Raw genomic sequence first — 17557 nt, 5'->3', positions numbered from 1 at the left:
GTGAGGGAGTTAAAGTGGACTTACACCTAAACGGAAAAATGGGGCCGTGCCTCTATGACATCGGTTTTGATAATTAGCGCGTACGCGCGACTTCTCTAAGTCACGCACGTGCCACGTGGCAGGCCCTCGTCACCGTGTGGATCTGCGTCCCATGAGCTTTTCTTTTTTTTCCAGAATTTTCTTTCCGGAGACGCGTTCATCTAAACTAACTAATCCGGTTAGTGTTAGATAATGACGATAATTAAGGTAAGATTTATGTTTTTTTCTGAAGAATTTTTTAAGTAACAGGTTGAAAATAAATCTATACGTGAAGTCAAAATTTGAAAACTTTCCCCCCAAATTTGGAAACTTTCAACCCAGATTTGAAAACTTTCAACTTCTCATCTCAAATTTGAAAAACTTTCAACTTTTCATGTCAAATTGGAAAAATTTTCAACTCAAATTTAAAACTTTTAACCCAGATTTGAAAACTTTCAACCCAGATTTAAAAACTTTCAACTCAAATTTGAAAACTTTCAAGTCAAGATTAAAAACTTACAAATCTACATTTGTAAAGAGGTGTGCGAAAGATTGAAAAAAAAATCAGAAAGAAACGGAAAAAAAAAAAGAGTCCGAAGGCGCCAAAATCGGAAAAAAAAGTATGAAAAAAAAGGCGCGCGGGGATGGGCTGGGCCGATCCGTACATGCAACCGTCCCGGTCCAGCTTTGCGAGCCAAGACCACCATTGTCGACAACTACCATCTGGGCCGCAGTGGACTAGGCCCAAACCGGGCCCACCTACGAATCGCCGAGCTTACCCGGAGCGCTGCCTCCTCGCCGCCGCACGCCACGCTGGTGCACCGTCGTGCTCCGCCGAGGCCGCGAGCTCTCCTCCCTCCGCGCGCCATGGATGGGTCGATGGGGTATGAGAGGAAGAACATCGCGCGGGTTATTAGTTATTACTCCGCTTCTGTAAGAACCCTAGCCCCCAAATTTTTACCCCCCCCCCCCCCCATTTCTTAATTTTAACCCGTCCCCGATGTGCTGCATTGCTTTCGCATTGGATTTGATTTGATGTTACTTCTTACTCCTGTGTTGGGTTAGAGATGATGTAGATTAGTTTACGGGCAGGCCAACTTGCGTCATTGGTTTGTATCCATGGATTGTAGTGGTTAGCCTTGGAGATATGAGATTGGAGATTCTTCTGTTATTACTGATGCATTGTGACGATTAGAGCGTGTTAATTTTTTTAAAAGATAATCGTATATGTTATCTCTTGTTTATTGCTACCAGAAGACGTTAGAGGATTTGTTTACCTCTAGGGACCGGTTAATTCATGCTCAACCATTTTTTGTGAGGGTTCTTGATGTAGCTTAGGCTATTGTTTTTGTTCAAGAAAAGAATTTGATGAATCTTTTATGTGCTTTTGATAAATTGACTATGGAATGTGGAGTAGCAAGCTTTCATTGCTCAAGAAAATGGTAAACAGTCTACATCTCACCACGCTATAATATATTTTTCTAGCAGTATTGTATTTTATAATTTGTCAAGTCTATTTTGCATTGTCTCAAAGGGTGCCAATTGCTGTCAAGTGTTGTACGACTTCATGCATGCTGTATTCTCTGCACATAGGAAGCCAGAGCATTAAACCTGGCAGATAAACTATTTGAAGGAAAATTGAGTTTATTGGAGAAAGAGTTACATAACACAATAGATCTGCTTCAATAGCTAGTAGCCTTCTGGCCTCCATAGGTACAAAAGAAGTCGTCAGGGGTCCAATTGCTTTTATACCATCCTGTTTTGGCAGATCGCATCCACCTTCCATGTTGTTTGATCAAACATTCAGCATCCATATTTCCTCATTTTCCCTATTTTCCCCCTTCCAAATTGTGGGGATGTTGGCGTCATAAACCCTCTGGAATATTTTGATATCAGTTAGATCAGAAGAATTGCATTTTGGACCACTTAATTTCCATCTTTCTTTGGATTTAGCTATTGAAGTGTTTTTTTTTTTCAAATTCTTCTGCAAATTGAGAAGTAATAATACTCGGATTGGAGTCTATGATGTTGCCTAGAGCTGCAGCATTATCATGCATGGGTTTGATGAAAAATTAAAGGGGTATTGATCTGATTCAAATGTAAAGGGTGACTAGCCTTAATCAATTGTTAGTAAATCAGCTATTTTTACACAACGTCAGCGAACAACCAAGAAAACCGGGAGGTTGGCTTGCTACGGTTATTAGTGGTGGAGAGGTGAATGGACCACAACCAACACTCTGTTGTTTATTAATAGTAAAGATAAAAGGTTGAGAAAATGGCAAATGAACAAAATGCCCCTTGCGCTTTCCATCTCTCTCTTTCATCATCCCTCGCCTCTACTCTCTCCATCTTCATCTCTTTTTTTTCTGGTCTGCAGATCTGGCGGTACAACAGCCTTCTCCCCAGCCTATGCTCCTCACCGGAGGAGGCTAAATATATTGTATGTGTGCTTTTGCTTCCTGACATTTTATAACCAGATTCTTCCTACTAATGTATGGATGTCATACAGAACAGGACTTGTATAAGGTTTTCATCTGCAAGTTGGAGTTGGAAGCCAATGTGAAGTTGAGAGGCTTAGACATACAGAATAAAGTGGATGGGGAAGAGAGCTCTGCTGTCAGGTGAAGCCTGGGGAATCGTCTTCACTTTTTGATCCAGCAGCAAATGCATATGTTCCCGACTCAGCGAGGAGGTCTGCTTTGATCTCCAGTCAAGAATTTGATTAAAAAACATACAACTAGAATCAGGTACAATGTCCCTATTATGGGTTCAAGGTCTTTGTGGTACAAATTATAGATCTCGTATATGATTATTTCTCATGCTATTACGGACTCATATTTTACAGTTCTTGTCATATTCTCCAGGTATCATTCTGCAGCACCCTACATTGTGATTTGCCTGGCAAAGGATGTGTTCTCCAGGATAATGGTGGTTTAGCTTCTGGTTTACTTTATTATTTGGTGGATTTTATCATCATAAATCAGTACAATGGGGAAACACTCAGCTGAATCAGGTACTAGTATGCTCTTGCATGGAGATTTGGACATACAGATAGTGGAAGCAAAATGTCTTCCCAATATGGATCTTATGACTGAAAGGATGCGAAAATGCTTCACTGGCTACGGCGCTTGTAGTACTGAGTGTGGGAAGTCTGATCCACATACAGACGTGAGGAAGATCATTACTAGTGATCCATATGTTTCGGTTTGCCTCTCAGGAGCAACAGTGGCACAAACTCGAGTCATTGCAAACTCAGAGAATCCTAAATGGGATGAACATTTTTATGTTCAGGTTGCCCATTCTGTTAGCAGAGTTGAGTTTCACGTAAAAGACAATGATGTTTTTGGAGCAGAACTTATAGGCGTGGCTTCAGTACCAGTTGAAAACATCACACCAGGTGATACCGTCAGTGGTTGGTTTCCAATATCTGGTCAGTATAGTAATCCTATGAAGGCATCTCCTGAACTTCATTTGTCTATCCAGTACAAGCCAATTGAGCAGAATCCATTGTACAAAGATGGAGTTGGTTCTGACGGTTGTCAGAGTATTGGTGTGCCAAATGCTTATTTTCCTCTTCGAAAGGGTGGTATGGTCACTCTATATCAAGATGCCCATATTCCTGATGACTTTTGTCCTAAAATTGAAATTGATGGTGGAAGAGTATACGAACAAAATAAATGTTGGGAAGACATTTGCCATGCAATTGCTGAGGCTCATCACCTTATTTATATAATTGGTTGGTCGTTGTATCACCCTGTCAAGCTGGTAAGGGAATCAACAAAACCTGTGCCCAATGGAAGCCCACCAACCCTTGGGGGGCTTTTGAAAACCAAGGTTCAGGAGGGGGTCCGTGTTATTGTGTTACTTTGGGATGACAAAACATCACATGACAAATTTCTCTTGAAAACGGTAGGCTGCATTCCGAATTATCTATTTTACCCCTTTATCATCTTGATTTCCTCATGCTATGAAAATGGCTATATATGAAATTTACTCTGCGTTTTGAAGTGTTGTGACCTTCCATTTTTGGTTATTATGCTAGTAGAATACATGCTTTTGACAAAGGGACAATGATTATAAAGCTAAAAGTGCTTATCTAATATCTCTACATGCTACTACATTAATAATAAAAAGGTGGTGAGTGCTGAAAATATAAACTGAAAAGGGTGGGAAAAATAAATGGTAGGTAATATCTTCCCTCTTGGTACTGGTGTCATGGGAGCTTTGGTAGGACTGCTGAGAAGCTAAATATCCAAAGTACTCCTTTATGTTTCGGTTGTTATTGTAGCTCAACTTATATAAAATTGTTTATGAGATAAATCTTGATGAACAAAATTCTTACTGCAAATGCATTTGTTTGAATGCTGTTTTCTTTAGGAAAGAGTAGTCTGATGGAAATGATGTAGGTTGAATGCAGGATGGACTCATGCATACACATGACGAGGAAGCTCGGAAGTTTTTCAGGCATTCTGGTGTCCATTGTGTGTTGGCTCCTCGCTACGCTAGCAACAAACTTAGCATTTTTAAGCAACAGGTGGGATGTTATTTGCTCCCTTCCATTTTGGTGGCAGAACAGTTATACTTATTTATACTCCCTCTGTCCGAGAATATAAGGGATTTTCACTATTCACGTGTAACGGTTTGACCACTCGTCTTATTCAAAAAATTTGTGTAAATATAAAAAACAAAAAGTTGTGCTTAAAGTACTTTGGATAATAAAGTAAGTCACAAATAAAAATAATAATAATTCCAAAATTTTTTGAATAAGACGAATGGTCAAATGGTGCAAGCAAAAAGTCAAAATCCCTTATATCCACGAACGGAGAGAGTACATACTAGTTGATACCCCATGCTTTGCTACGGGATATGTGGATGAATGTATGTTATACATTACAAAAATGATAGACGTATATGTTTAAATCATGTGAAGATGGTGATTTGACATTGCTTACGTGCTAAGTTCTAAAAATACAACTAAATTACAAATGATATATCATGTTTGCGAGAGATCTAAAATACTCTAGATAATAATTGCTAGTGGGTGATGATGTGGCACACTTGCATCTTGAGCTTTAGGAGTTAGTGGGTACCAACTATATAGAAAGTATAGATTGAGTAATCGTTCTTGTTCTCTTGATTTTTGCTCCTTGTCTATATCTCCTAGCTTCTTAAGTATCATCTTTTGGAAACTTAAAAATGTGTACATGCCTATACATAGAGAATGTTTGCTGTCATACTTGACAAGATTCTAATGAATTTAATTCATGCACATGATGTAATATTCCTTTTTTTGACCGAAAATGATGCAAAATATTCCTTTCATGTATAATGATGTTCTTCTTTTCTTATTTGATATTGAAAGGAGATAATTAGTAATTTTTCATTTGTAAATTACTTGAAAAAAAATTGCTAGTGTTATTTATAATTCAGAAATATTTATATTAGGAGAAAAACCTAATTTTAGGTGTGTTGTAAACATTAAAGCCTATTACTACCCCTTATGCCAACTGCCATGCTCTTCATTAAACTTCTGTCGAATAAATTAGCAATTCTCCTCATATTTCTGATTGTCTGGAAAAGTCCAGGTGAACTATTGACTTATATAAGAGCATGCTGCATTTGTACTTCTAATACATTCTATCCGTTGAATTTGATGCAGTGAACAATAATTACAATGAAGTTACTGGTTAATAAAGCTTTCATGGATGCAACTAAGTTTCTAACAATGCTTAGTTGCTTAATGTACTGCATCTCACCAAATTTTCTTTTCCAGGTTGTAGGAACTTTGTTTACGCACCATCAGAAATGTGTCATTGTTGACACCCAAGTCATAGGGAACAATAGAAAAATAACTGCTTTTATTGGTGGCCTAGACTTATGTGATGGCAGATATGATACACCTGAACACAGGCTCTTCAAGGATCTTGACACCGTCTTCAAGGATGATTTCCATAATCCCACATTCCAAGTAAATTCTCTAACACTGTAGTTTTCCTTCTAGAGATTCTCCTACATTATTTCTAAAGGGGAATGTCCACCATCGGCCCTTTAACTGTGGGCAAAGTCCATTTAAACCTTGAACTCAAGAATCGTCTCATCCCAAACTTCTAACGTTGGGCCAAATATCACCCTGGCCAGAGCTAACCTCACAATTCCCATCAACTATAGTATTTTCCATAAAAACCAACACCTCTTCTGAGTGCTCAAGGACACATCATGATCATACAGTCATACTATCTGCAGTTCTGCACTATTGTGGTTTCTCCTTGTGGACTATTTTTTAGTTTAGGGGCAGAAAGTGAAGGCTTTTTTCCTTTCTAAAACTATAAATGAGACATGAACCTGCTAAAATTTAGAACATCATTCTTTCATTCGCAGGTTAATAAGTCTGGGCCTAGACAACCATGGCATGATTTACATTGCAAGATTGAGGGTCCAGCTGCCTATGATATACTTACAAACTTTGAACAGAGATGGAGAAAATCTGCAAAATGGAAAGTCAGCGTTAGAAGAGCTGTAAGTTGGCACCATGATACCTTGGTAAAAATAAACCGGATGTCGTGGATTGTCTCCCCCTCTGCAGATGAGTTAAATGCACGTGTTTGTGAACAAGATGATCCAGAAAACTGGCATGTACAGGTACTACAATTTATCCAATCATCAAATATCTACCATCTCCTTGCAATTACTACGTCAATTTTAGTCTAATAAATTGTTCTTTACTTTACTCGTCACTAGATATTCCGGTCCATTGATTCAGGATCAGTAAAAGGGTTCCCTAAACTTGTTCAGGAGGCTGAGTCACAGGTACTGCCTGTTTCCCAGGTTCAAAATAACAATGCATTACAATTTTACATGTGAACTTCCTGGGATTTCTTTCAACATTAAAAATGTAAGTTTTCTATCAAAAGGTGTGTCCTTGGCTCCTAGCAATGAGGTGATTGTATTTGTGCAGAATCTTGTCTGCGCGAAAAATCTGCAGATAGACAAGAGCATACATAATGCATATGTGAAAGCTATCAGATCTGCACAACACTATATCTACATTGAAAATCAATATTTTATTGGATCTTCATACTACTGGTCTTCAAATAGAAGTGCAGGTAACAAGTTGACTATCAGCCATGCTATTGTTTTCTTTTCTTATTGCTATGTGCACTGCCTCCCATATAAAACAAACTTTATATTTGCCTCACAATACCTTGTACACTAGAACATGCATTTGGATTTTGTAGTAAAGCATGCTCCTGATTTCCATACTGGAAACTTGGTTTATTTTTCATATCTACTGTAGCAATTACTGGGCAATGAGAAATGAAAAACAAACATGACTATAGCTGGAAACAGGTGATAAAGATTAAAGAAAGCTACCTCGTTAGTATCTAGCATGTGATTTATTCCTTAAATCGTGGATACAACCATGAATCCCGCTTTTGAATAATCTTGTATTTACAGGTGCAGAGAATTTGATACCGATCGAATTGGCCATAAAGATTGCAAGAAAGATTAAAGCTAGGGAAAGATTTGCAGCTTACATTGTTATACCAATGTGGCCCGAGGGTAATCCAACAACTGCTGCTATGCAGGAGATCCTCTTTTGGCAGGTTTGTTCCACATCATTATATATCATGGCTTCATCTTGAGATATTTTGGGAAATGCATCACACATTTTGATTTTAAGATATTGAATGAATCATGATTGATTATGCATTCTACCTTATGTTTTGCTGCTTCTGTTTAATCTCATCTAGGGACAAACAATGTCCATGATGTACAAGATTGTCGCAGAAGCACTACAGAAGGAGGGGTTAGATGATACGCATCCACAGGATTACCTTAACTTCTACTGTCTTGGTAAGCGTGAAGTCTCAAATGACGTATCTACAACAAGCCAATCCAATGAGAATTCCCCACAGGTAGTAATATTTTCTTCTTTCTCCGATAAGCATATCAAGCTAAGCACATTCGATGTGCTTTGCTGGAAAATAAACAATTACTCCCTCCGTTTCATATCGTAAGACTTTCTAGCATTGTCTATATTCATATAGATGTTAATGAATCTAGACACATATATATGCCTAGATTCATTAACATCTATATGAATGTGGGCAATACTAGAAAGTCTTGCATTATGAAACGGAGAAAGTAATTCCTTTCTTTTACTCTCTAGCGCCTGGTCCAAAAGTTCAAGCGATTCATGATCTACGTGCACTCCAAGGGGATGATTGTCGATGATGAGTATGTGCTCATAGGATCAGCCAACATAAATCAGAGGTCCATGGATGGCTCAAGGGACACCGAGATCGCTATGGGCGCCTACCAGCCTCACTACAGCTGGGCAGGACGCAAGAAAGCTCCACGAGGACAGGCATGCTACTGTTCATTTTCCTCACCAATTAAACCTTTACATAATACCTACAAGCACCTTTATAGTGATCTCTATTGGTAGTATTCTACTGCCTGTATTATCACTATTAGTAGTATGATCACCAGTATTAGTATTACCACCAGTATTATTTCTTTTGTCTTCCTCTTCTGTTTTGTTTCACCTCCTTCCTATCATTCTAGTCTCGGCCCCTTTTGGCTTTATATGTTCTTCACCCACAATTAATACAATGGTTAAAAGGTAGAGTCTGTAACTTTTGCATAAAAAAACAACTAGTAGTAGTGATATCAAGTTTTGAATCATTGATTTATTAGTTTTACTATCATTAGAAAAAAAATCTACTACTAATAGTTGAGGTGGTAGTGGTAGTACTCGCTCCGTACCATAGTATAAGGGATTTTACCCCTTCTACTCGTCCCACAATATAAGGGATTTTGGTATGCTCACATCCATCAACTCCAATTCAAATTTCTACCTATTTTAACCTCCAACTACCTACCCACAACCAAAATCACATTTAATAGAATACCTACCCACAACCAAAATCACATTTAATAGGGGTATTCTAGTCTTTTTATTCTATTCTTAATCTTACCCAAAATGGAATGATCCCTTATATTATGGGACGGAAGGAATATATAAATAGATATGATCCATTGGATTGGAAATGATGCATGGTTTTGATTAATTCTACCACCATTAAAGACCATTTTTAAAAGACTTCAATATTTAATTACCTGCTGCTCCAGCTTGTAACCTCGCACTTCAAAACTGTTCATTTTTCAGGTGTACGGGTACAGGATGTCGCTGTGGGCGGAGCACCTGGGTACAGTGGAGGAGTGCTTCCGTTGGCCTCATTCCGTGGAGTGCGTCCGGCAGGTGAATGAAATGGCAGAAGAGAACTGGGCGCGCTACGTATCACCGGAGATGGTGAACATGCGGGGGCACCTCATGAGGTACCCCATCAATGTTGAACGGGATGGTAGGGTTGGTCCGGTGCATGGGTACGAGTGCTTCCCGGATGTCGGTGGCAAGGTGCTCGGCACACACTCTTCTCTTCCAAATGCATTGACAACTTGAATTGGCTGGAGCATGAACGAGCTAGATGTGGCAACTACCACTAATACTTTGAAAAGAATCATTTTGGGGCGTGAAGCTTTTTGTTTGTACATGAAAGAGAGACTGCTTGATACCAGTTCCACACATTGCTGTTATAGAGTACTGCAGTTCGACTGCTGCATATGCAGTATGTATAATAGGATTTCAATTATAATCATCTCTGGCTGGATGCAAATACATCTGTTCTTGCATTTAGTTTGTTGTAAAAGGCACCTTCCCTTTATTCAGACAGTCGGTTAGCCTTAAAAACAAAATTCTTGGTGGCACATGATTCAAGAATTTATTGGAATGCCTCAGAAGCATTACATTACTTTCTCTCAAAATGTACGAGAAAAATTATCTCTTCAAGGCTGTTTGGTATTGAGCAATATAACCAAACCTTTTGGCGCGATGTCATGTGACCATAATTTTTTAGCACATAGGCAAGAGAGTTGCACATTTTTAGTGAACACATTATGACCATAATTGGGTGGCATCTATCTACTGCAAAGTTCTGTCGAGTAACTCAAAATTGATTTTCATTCTAGTTATCCCCCAAACATTTTCAGAACACATTCACAAACGACTGACAGTTGTTAAAAATGACCTGACAACATTCTTTTATGAGCAATTTTATGGTCCTTGAGGAGGTACCATTTTTTCTATTGTAAATTTGGTACCTCTGGGTACTTAGGTATTATGAGGAGTACCAAGAGGTACCAAATTTTACACCAAATTTTTAAGTACATTATGGTACCTACTGCAACTGCACCTAATCCGAATTCACCTTACTAATACTATGATGTATGCATATCTCTTAAGACCATCTCCAGTGTGAGTAAAATGGAACTGTACTCTAAAAGACCGAAGACAACATATTGCGACAATCAACTGATATGTCTCAGAGCAAAAAATCGACAAAAAATATGAGTCGAACTTAGCGACTAAAAAATGGATGCATGTGATTGAGAGAATTTTTTTTATGTGGGCCATACAATCGAAGTGAAACATTGTAGCTACTGAACCAAACTTTTGTTCAACCACAATAGTCGAATCAAGTCTGCAGGTACCCTAAGGACATAGAAAAAGCTTCAACCGGTTTAATTCTTTTACTTCTCAAACAGTAAGTAGGTACAAGGACAGGAGAAAAATCGCTTATTACAGATAAGAATTCTAAGCATAATATATTCATGGCATTCCTTGGCCTACCAAAAAAATATTTGTACAGTTAAAAAGATTGAGGGCTAGTTTGGTTTGGTTCCAAATAGCCCTACCAATTCATTGGCAATTTTCAATAGTGTTTCTAGTTGTTTAGATTGGTGCCAAATTTTAACAACATATCTCTTTAGATAGAAAATTTTTGACCATCTAAATTTGGTAGTGCCAAAAGTTACCCAAACTTTGGCACTACTAAAATTAAAATTTTGGTATGGTACCAAACCAAACTGGCCCTGATTGTATAATCAGAGTATTGCATAATAGATGTGATATGCATAGTAGAGATGTAAGCTAGCCATATATTATGCTCGCTGCAACAAAACAGCAGCAGCGCCAACCACACTACACTGTTAAACCATAATAGAACAGGGTGTAGATAAAAAAGTCTTCCGGCCATGAGACCAGAAATTGGTTCAAATGCGGTCGTCGTGATTGAATATCGTTTGATCGAAATATAGAATTGTTAATTTGATCACTGTGTACTTGTTTATATTTTTTATCACTGTGTAGTGATATAATTTCGTTTGATCACTGTGTACTTGTTTATATCGTTTTCTTTTTCTCCAACGTGTAGGAGAGTTACGCACTAGAGAAGACTCGTCCAAGCCCTTCAGGACCATGCATGGTTAAACATAACAAACAAAGACTAGAAGAAAGGAAAACAATAACCTGCGAAACAAACTTATGGATAAAAATTAAGAGGACCTTTGCTCCACCAAACACCATAATTTGTCCCATCCCTAATATTCTGCATAAGTTCATTGGTATTAGGTAAGGTCTCCTCTTGATCATAAAGCGGGCAACTGATCAACACTCCAGCATCTATCTAGTGAGGCCAACCAAACAGAGAAATGACAACAACGCACGTAGAATTTTTCTTTCACACTGAAGAAACAAATATTTTTGTTTTATGGAAATAAGAAAGATGGAAGATCTTTTTTTTTTCATTTCACTGTGTATTCTCCATTATCCAGACTCCAGAGAAACAATTTTTTACTCTATTTTTGTTTCGTGGAAATGGGGAAGATCCATTAGGCAGGAAAACATGGAAAAACTCGAATGCCTAGTTGCATGCAGCCAAGCAAACCCCCTACAAAGAAGCAAAGGCAGAATGCCTCAAAATTGCATAGAGCCGTTGTAGACTTGTGATATAATCTATAGATTCATATGGTAGCACTTGGGACATTTAAACCAGCAGAACGTAAAGAGTGGTTTTGTATGCATGGTAGACACGCGTCTAACCAGCGGACGCCCAAGGTGTTCTACTGCAGTGCATGCAGTAGAAAGTGCATAGACTCTGCTTTAGCCCTTGTTTAGTTCCTAACTTTTTCTTTAAACTTTCAACTTTTCCATCACATCAAAACTTCACTACACAAATAAACTTTCAACTTTTTTCTTCAAACTTTCAATTTTAGTCAAACTTCTAATTTTAGCGTGGAACTAAACACATCCTTATTCCGTGCTCTCCTTCGGTTATCAACAAGACGTCTTTCAGGCGGTTGCTGGGCTGGGAGCTATCTCTGCTGTGCAGTGCTCTCCATCTCTTCTTTGTTCAGCACGGTTGCTGGACGCCCAGTCGCCCAGCGTACCGTGCGAATGCCTCTGGAGTTGGGATCACCCTCTAGATCCGCCAATGCTATCCAGAGCTAAGCAGCGTCCATAGGCGAGCCGAGACATGGATACAAATGGAAGCAGTGGGGAGGAGAACTCGATAGCCCTCATCTTTAATTTTCACCCGTGGGTGTTGTGTTAGCCATAATAATGGGTTATTGTACTTGTGTGCATTATCCCATTGTTGCACAAATACCAGTTACATCCATCAGTTTTTCTTTTTCCGGCCAAGATGAGACACCAGCACACAACATAACACTATCCACGCCATTCATGTCTAGTTTTGCAACTCTCAAGTTGAACAGCCCCCACAACGTTAAGAATCAGCTCCACAAGGCCTCAACTGCATCTATTTCCCTTAAAAATTACATTATAAATTAGCTATCATAAATCTACTATGTGAAATTAGCTATCATAAATCTACTATGTGTGTGCTTCCATACTTCTAGTAGTAGAGAGCATGGCTCACCTCAATCCCCATGTTCAACCTTCAATTTAAGGGGGAAAAACATCTATATTCCAGCACATGACAATGCAATACGCTCTTCATGGGTGCCATTTGATGCTGCACCCGACACTATAGGAACAAGAAGCAAATGCAAGTAAATGATAAAGTGAAGTGACATACATGGTGATTAAAGCAACACAGATTCTCTAGGAACTAAAGGAAACCTGGGTTTTGGCACAAAAGGTAGCTCTTGTCCACTAAGTGCACAATCAATCGCACGACTTAAATCCCTACAAATAAGATACCAAATAAGCACAGGGGAGGGTGAACTGGAAATTTTGTTCAAGATGTTAGAAAACATACCTTCCGGTAACTGGCACGTTGTTACTCGGTCTTGAATCGTCAAACTGCCCATGGTAGAAAAGCTCAAATGGCCTTCGTCCATCCTGGCACCGGGAAACCAAAATGATTAGATAGAATAATAGTAGATTACGCTCGTAGTGTGCAAATTTGTGAGGTTAGTGTAATTCAGTACAACTTGCAAGATGAGAACCGACATAACTTGGGCAGCATATGGACCAGCACAATAGTCCACATTAGCTAATTAGAGTGTTTCAGTCCTGAATAGGAAACCCAAGTCACAAGGCTGCAGGGGGTAGGCTAGGCTGCTAGATTTCTTTTCCAGAAAAATGCTTCCTGATTTTATTTTCCCATTGAAGTCCCTGAGTTGCTGCATGATGTATTTCAATGGTGATCTGCTCACTGTCAGGAGCTACAAATGCAGTAAACAATTTGTATCATAAAAACAGAACAACAATCAAATGATACCTCGTTGTACCCTTGCTCAGTTGGTGTCCCAGTCAGTGCTGAGACACTCTAATTAGCTAACATGGATTGTCTAGCCGTGGTTAGCATGCAACTTGCAAGTTATTGCAGCAGTTCAAGTATTTTGCATGGCGTTGCATTAAATTTCTTTCAGGAACAACGTGTTAGCATCCTAGACATTGGACATAGCAGCATCATGAATTCATGATTCTAGGCATAAGCATAGATGATGTTACCTTTTTGAACAAGTAAAACTCTGGCGTGCAGACGGCTCGAAAAGCTTTAGCAACTTCTTGAGACTGCAGGTTGCAGTAGGACAAATGAGTTAAATAGAGAAAGCATGGCCGCTGTGTCTGGACAAATAGCCATACAATTGAAGGGAATAATGTGGTCAAACCTCATCATATAGATACGGGAAAGAGTATTTATACAATTTTGCTTCCTCAGCTATGTAATCAGGACCATCCTACAAAATCAGATGAACTTGTGTTAAAATGGAAAAATCTGACAAGTATCACATAGATCACATGGAACAGAAGAACATAAAACAACTAGTTTCCATATCCATGGATCACTGATAGGAAGGAATTGTTGCCTAATCCTATACTACAGTAACTCAAGAAGTATTTTTCTCATACACCAAGAGAAACTCATGACATCTTATCGGATAGCCTATAAGCTTGTCAGCTTACATATAATATAACCAGCAGCTAAATGGCTATCTAATTATCTATAGCCATTGTATTTTATACCCTGCAGGACAAATCCTAAAATTCGATGCTTCTCCAGCATACATATCTGTGTTAAGGTACAACTTAAAACGAAAATTCCACCAAACAGGCAGAGATGGGAAATGTTTTCTTTGCCAGACTTGGTTGGGCGTGTGGCTAAAAGCAATAGTTACTCAGACGACGGTTGATTTCCTAAAAAAATTAGATAGGGTAACAATTTGAATTAAATCTGCTATTTAAAAGTTTTAAACAATTTTTAGTAGCTTCTATATTACTATAGAGTATGTGGTTTAAATTTCATGATCATCTGTATCTTTATAATTTTTTTGTATTTTATTTCGTTTCAATATAATTTCAGGACTTCCACAACTGCTACTACATTCAAATAAAATATTTTATAACAAAATCCATTAAGCTCTCAACAAGAGAACTTCTGGTTACTTAAGATTCATAAGCATGCAGAAGACCAAAATAAAAGGTATACAGTTCATTGGTTGTAACTCAACCTGTGGGTGTGTCACAATTGAGTTCGAGGATATGGCAACAGCAGCAAGCCCTTTCTGCATTGTATCGAGATGTCAATACAAACACACAAGTTAAAGGGAAAAGCTCACTACCCATTCTAGAGTCCATACCTCCATGTAGAATGAGGTGAGCTTCGCAATATCTTTTTTGAGATGCTTTACGAATGGACAGTGATTACATACAAACATAACCTGAAAGGAGGAAAATAATCATATAAGATGTAGATAATCTATGCAGTGGCTGATCGATTGCTCAATTGCCTACATCCCCTCCTTTCTCTTCTTAAATACAGACTACGAGTTTCCCAACAAAACAAAATCAATATGTCAAGAGCTGATAGCTACTTCTTGAAGAGATAAAGATACATGCTGACATAAATATCATTCAGCACTTATTAAGACTTGCAATTTGGCAAAGAAATTCAGAGGGAACTCAAGGACTAATTTGACAAAATGGAGATAATAAACTGGTAATGTTCTTCCATCAAAGTCATAAGCCACATCTTGAATTTTTGATCTGTTTCATTCATAAAGAGGCTGTAATACCTACAAGACCTAACAGTTTTTCCACATAAATGACTAGATAGACGGCTCATAACTAATCCAAGCACAAAGCCACTACTATTGACCAGGTGTGGGACAATCCAAACAGTTGTAAGTGTAAGCGTATAGCTAATGGGAAAATGAGAAAGCATATTAGCATTTCAATATTTCATTGAGTTTCATGGGGAAATGGGAGTGGCAAAATCGACGAAATGTAGTTAAGCATATAGCATGGATAAACTCATTTCTATTCAGTTCTCCAGTTTAGAGTGAAATTAACTGAACCTGGTTTTTTTCTTTCCTAAAAAATAAATAAATGCAGAATTGAATTCAAGCACGAAGCAACCTAGAACCAATCACTGACCAGCAGCGCGGGGTTGCCTTCGAAGTCATCCAATGTCCAGAGCTTCCCCGTCAGTGGCTCCGGGAGCTGCACGCCAAGAAAAAACCTCGAAATCAATCAACGCCCACGCCCAAATCCCGTCCGATGAAACCTTCCCCGAGACAAACTTAAAACTCCGGCGGAGGGAAGCACCTCGAACTGGGGCGCGCGGAACCCGACGGAGACGCCCGTGGACTCCGTCCTTGCCGCGCGCACCTGGAGGAGCGGACGACGACGACGCCGCCTTGCCGCGGCGGCGGCGGCGGCGAGAGATCCATGCGGGCGGCGGTGGCGGGCGGCGGCGACGGCGAGCAGGGGCCGCGACGAGGACGCCGCGGCGGCGGAGGAGGAGGAGCGGACGAACGGTTGCGCTCCGGCGGCGGCGGTGGCGAGTGACATGGCGCGGGTGGGGCTGTGTGGCTGAGAGATGCACCGTGTTGGCTCTCGTTTTCTTTTCTTTTCTTTTCTTTTCTTTTTAAATATGGAAAAAGGGATTTGGTTTTTGGTTTTTGGCGGAGTAAATTCTAGAAAAATCTCAGTTGCACTGTCACGTTGAGAAGATTGCTGAGGTGGAATATTTAGTAATTAGGAGTGAGGAATACCTAAATAAACAAGATTTAATTGGATCATGCCATTTTTGCTAGTTTTGAAAAATATCGTTGTTATTCCTTAATTCGTAACCATACCAATATAATACTCTCAAATTTAGATCCATGCCATGCTCTACAATTAACATACATTTTGAATCGTTTTAGGTGTACTATATTTTTTATAGACTAAAATACCTATGCCGATTCTCTTTTACCTTATGCCGGAGTGCTGAGCACAACGGCACGATGGGCCGCAACGTCGGGGATGGTTAGTCCAGCAGTGACGTGCGACCCGATAGCGGTGGAGAAATCGGCGGTAGCGATGATGGGGTGGTATGCTACGGGCGCAGTACAAGGACAGATGGTCCAGCGGCAGCTGCGACGCTGCCCATGGCGGTGCCATCTGTTGCGAGCTCAACACGAGGAGATCTAGTGGTGACGGCGGCAAGGTCTAGGTGTTCTGTAGATCTAGCAGCGGCGATGTTGGGTCTGGCGTCCGCTAGGTCTAGCGGGCAGCAATGAGCTGAGCTGCGTCATGCGGTCCAACAACGGCGACGTTGGGTCTGGCGTATCTAGAGGTGGGCAATGAGCTGAGTTACGACGTGCGGTTTTGGTGGCGATGACAAGCTTAGCTGCGACGTTGCCCGTGCTGATGACGAAGGAGACGAGCTGGCCAGCTCGGGCGGTCGTCGTGGATGGCAACGGCAACCACCCCACCACCATTTCTTTATTTTTATTCTTCATATTTTACTTTTCTAAAATTGTTATACTTTTTTTTCATGTGTATGTATAAATTTTTTTTACCGAAATTTAACCGGTGCTTGAGTTCTAGGAGGGGTACTTAGGTCAATACGGAAATATAGTACACATAAAACGATTAAGAATGTATATCAAGTGCACAACATGGCATGGATCTAATTTCAAAAGTGTTGCAGTGGCATGGTTGTAAATAAAGAAGTAGTAATGTTATTTTTCAACACTAGCAAACTGTATAATTTAATTAACCCAAAACTATGAAACGTTAGACTTGGGCCCTGATCGAGAGTGAGGGACGAGGAATAATCCCTCCGGCACGAAAAACAGAGCAGGCCATTAGCGCGTGATTAATTAAGTATTAGCTAATCTTTTTTTTAAAAAAATGGATCAATATGAATTTTTAAGCAACTTTTATATATAATTTTTT

General features: G+C 39.5%; 2 protein-coding genes across 5 annotated transcripts; one reads left to right on the top strand and one right to left on the bottom strand.

Annotated features, from left to right (window-relative positions):
* The first annotated feature begins 813 nt into the window (after nt 1-813).
* LOC4342872 (phospholipase D delta) lies at nt 814-9806 on the top strand. Of its 2 annotated transcripts, none has more exons than XM_015792502.3 (13): nt 814-951; nt 2396-2458; nt 2528-2765; nt 2883-3927; nt 4436-4552; nt 5792-5986; nt 6397-6657; nt 6757-6825; nt 6974-7121; nt 7474-7622; nt 7770-7934; nt 8189-8386; nt 9191-9806. In XM_015792502.3, exons 4-13 carry the CDS (start codon nt 3007-3009, stop codon nt 9482-9484), a joined length of 2517 nt encoding a protein of 838 aa, XP_015647988.1. In that variant the 5' UTR covers nt 814-951; nt 2396-2458; nt 2528-2765; nt 2883-3006; the 3' UTR covers nt 9485-9806. The 2 variants fall into 2 exon arrangements, with proteins under 2 accessions (XP_015647988.1, XP_015647990.1); XM_015792504.3 differs by having other exon boundaries at nt 4425-4552.
* A 2613-nt stretch (nt 9807-12419) lies between these two features.
* On the bottom strand, nt 12420-16230 carry LOC4342871 (uncharacterized). 3 transcript variants are annotated; one of them, XR_001547832.2, is made up of 10 exons: nt 15938-16230; nt 15767-15832; nt 14971-15051; nt 14842-14895; nt 14002-14070; nt 13841-13903; nt 13143-13225; nt 13004-13069; nt 12801-12908; nt 12420-12688 (listed from the first exon to the last, which is right to left on the bottom strand). XR_001547832.2 is itself a non-coding variant. In XM_015792505.3 (9 exons), the coding sequence occupies exons 1-9, from the start codon at nt 16181-16183 to the stop codon at nt 12878-12880; spliced, it is 759 nt and encodes a 252-aa protein (XP_015647991.1). In that variant the 5' UTR covers nt 16184-16230; the 3' UTR covers nt 12420-12877. The 3 variants fall into 3 exon arrangements, 1 of the variants encoding a protein (XP_015647991.1); XR_001547833.2 differs by having other exon boundaries at nt 12420-12680; XM_015792505.3 differs by having other exon boundaries at nt 12420-12908.
* Nucleotides 16231-17557: the final 1327 nt, after the last annotated feature.

This window comes from Oryza sativa, chromosome 7 (genome assembly GCF_034140825.1).
Source record: "Oryza sativa Japonica Group chromosome 7, ASM3414082v1".
NCBI lineage: Eukaryota > Viridiplantae > Streptophyta > Magnoliopsida > Poales > Poaceae > Oryza > Oryza sativa.
This window is presented reverse-complemented; position numbering and strand designations above follow the sequence as displayed.

Coding starts and splice junctions, on each gene's coding strand:
- LOC4342872 (XM_015792502.3), top strand. CDS start 3,007: ATGGGGAAACACTCAGCTGAATCAGGTACTAGTATGCTCTTGCATGGA. Junction 3,928..4,435: donor ACAAATTTCTCTTGAAAACG/GTAGGCTGCATT, acceptor GGTTGAATGCAG/GATGGACTCATGCATACACA. Junction 7,122..7,473: donor GTCTTCAAATAGAAGTGCAG/GTAACAAGTTGA, acceptor TTGTATTTACAG/GTGCAGAGAATTTGATACCG.
- LOC4342871 (XM_015792505.3), bottom strand. CDS start 16,183: ATGTCACTCGCCACCGCCGCCGCCGGAGCGCAACCGTTCGTCCGCTCC. Junction 15,833..15,937: donor TCCGCGCGCCCCAGTTCGAG/GTGCTTCCCTCC, acceptor CTTGGCGTGCAG/CTCCCGGAGCCACTGACGGG. Junction 12,909..13,003: donor CCTTTTGTGCCAAAACCCAG/GTTTCCTTTAGT, acceptor TTGTTCCTATAG/TGTCGGGTGCAGCATCAAAT.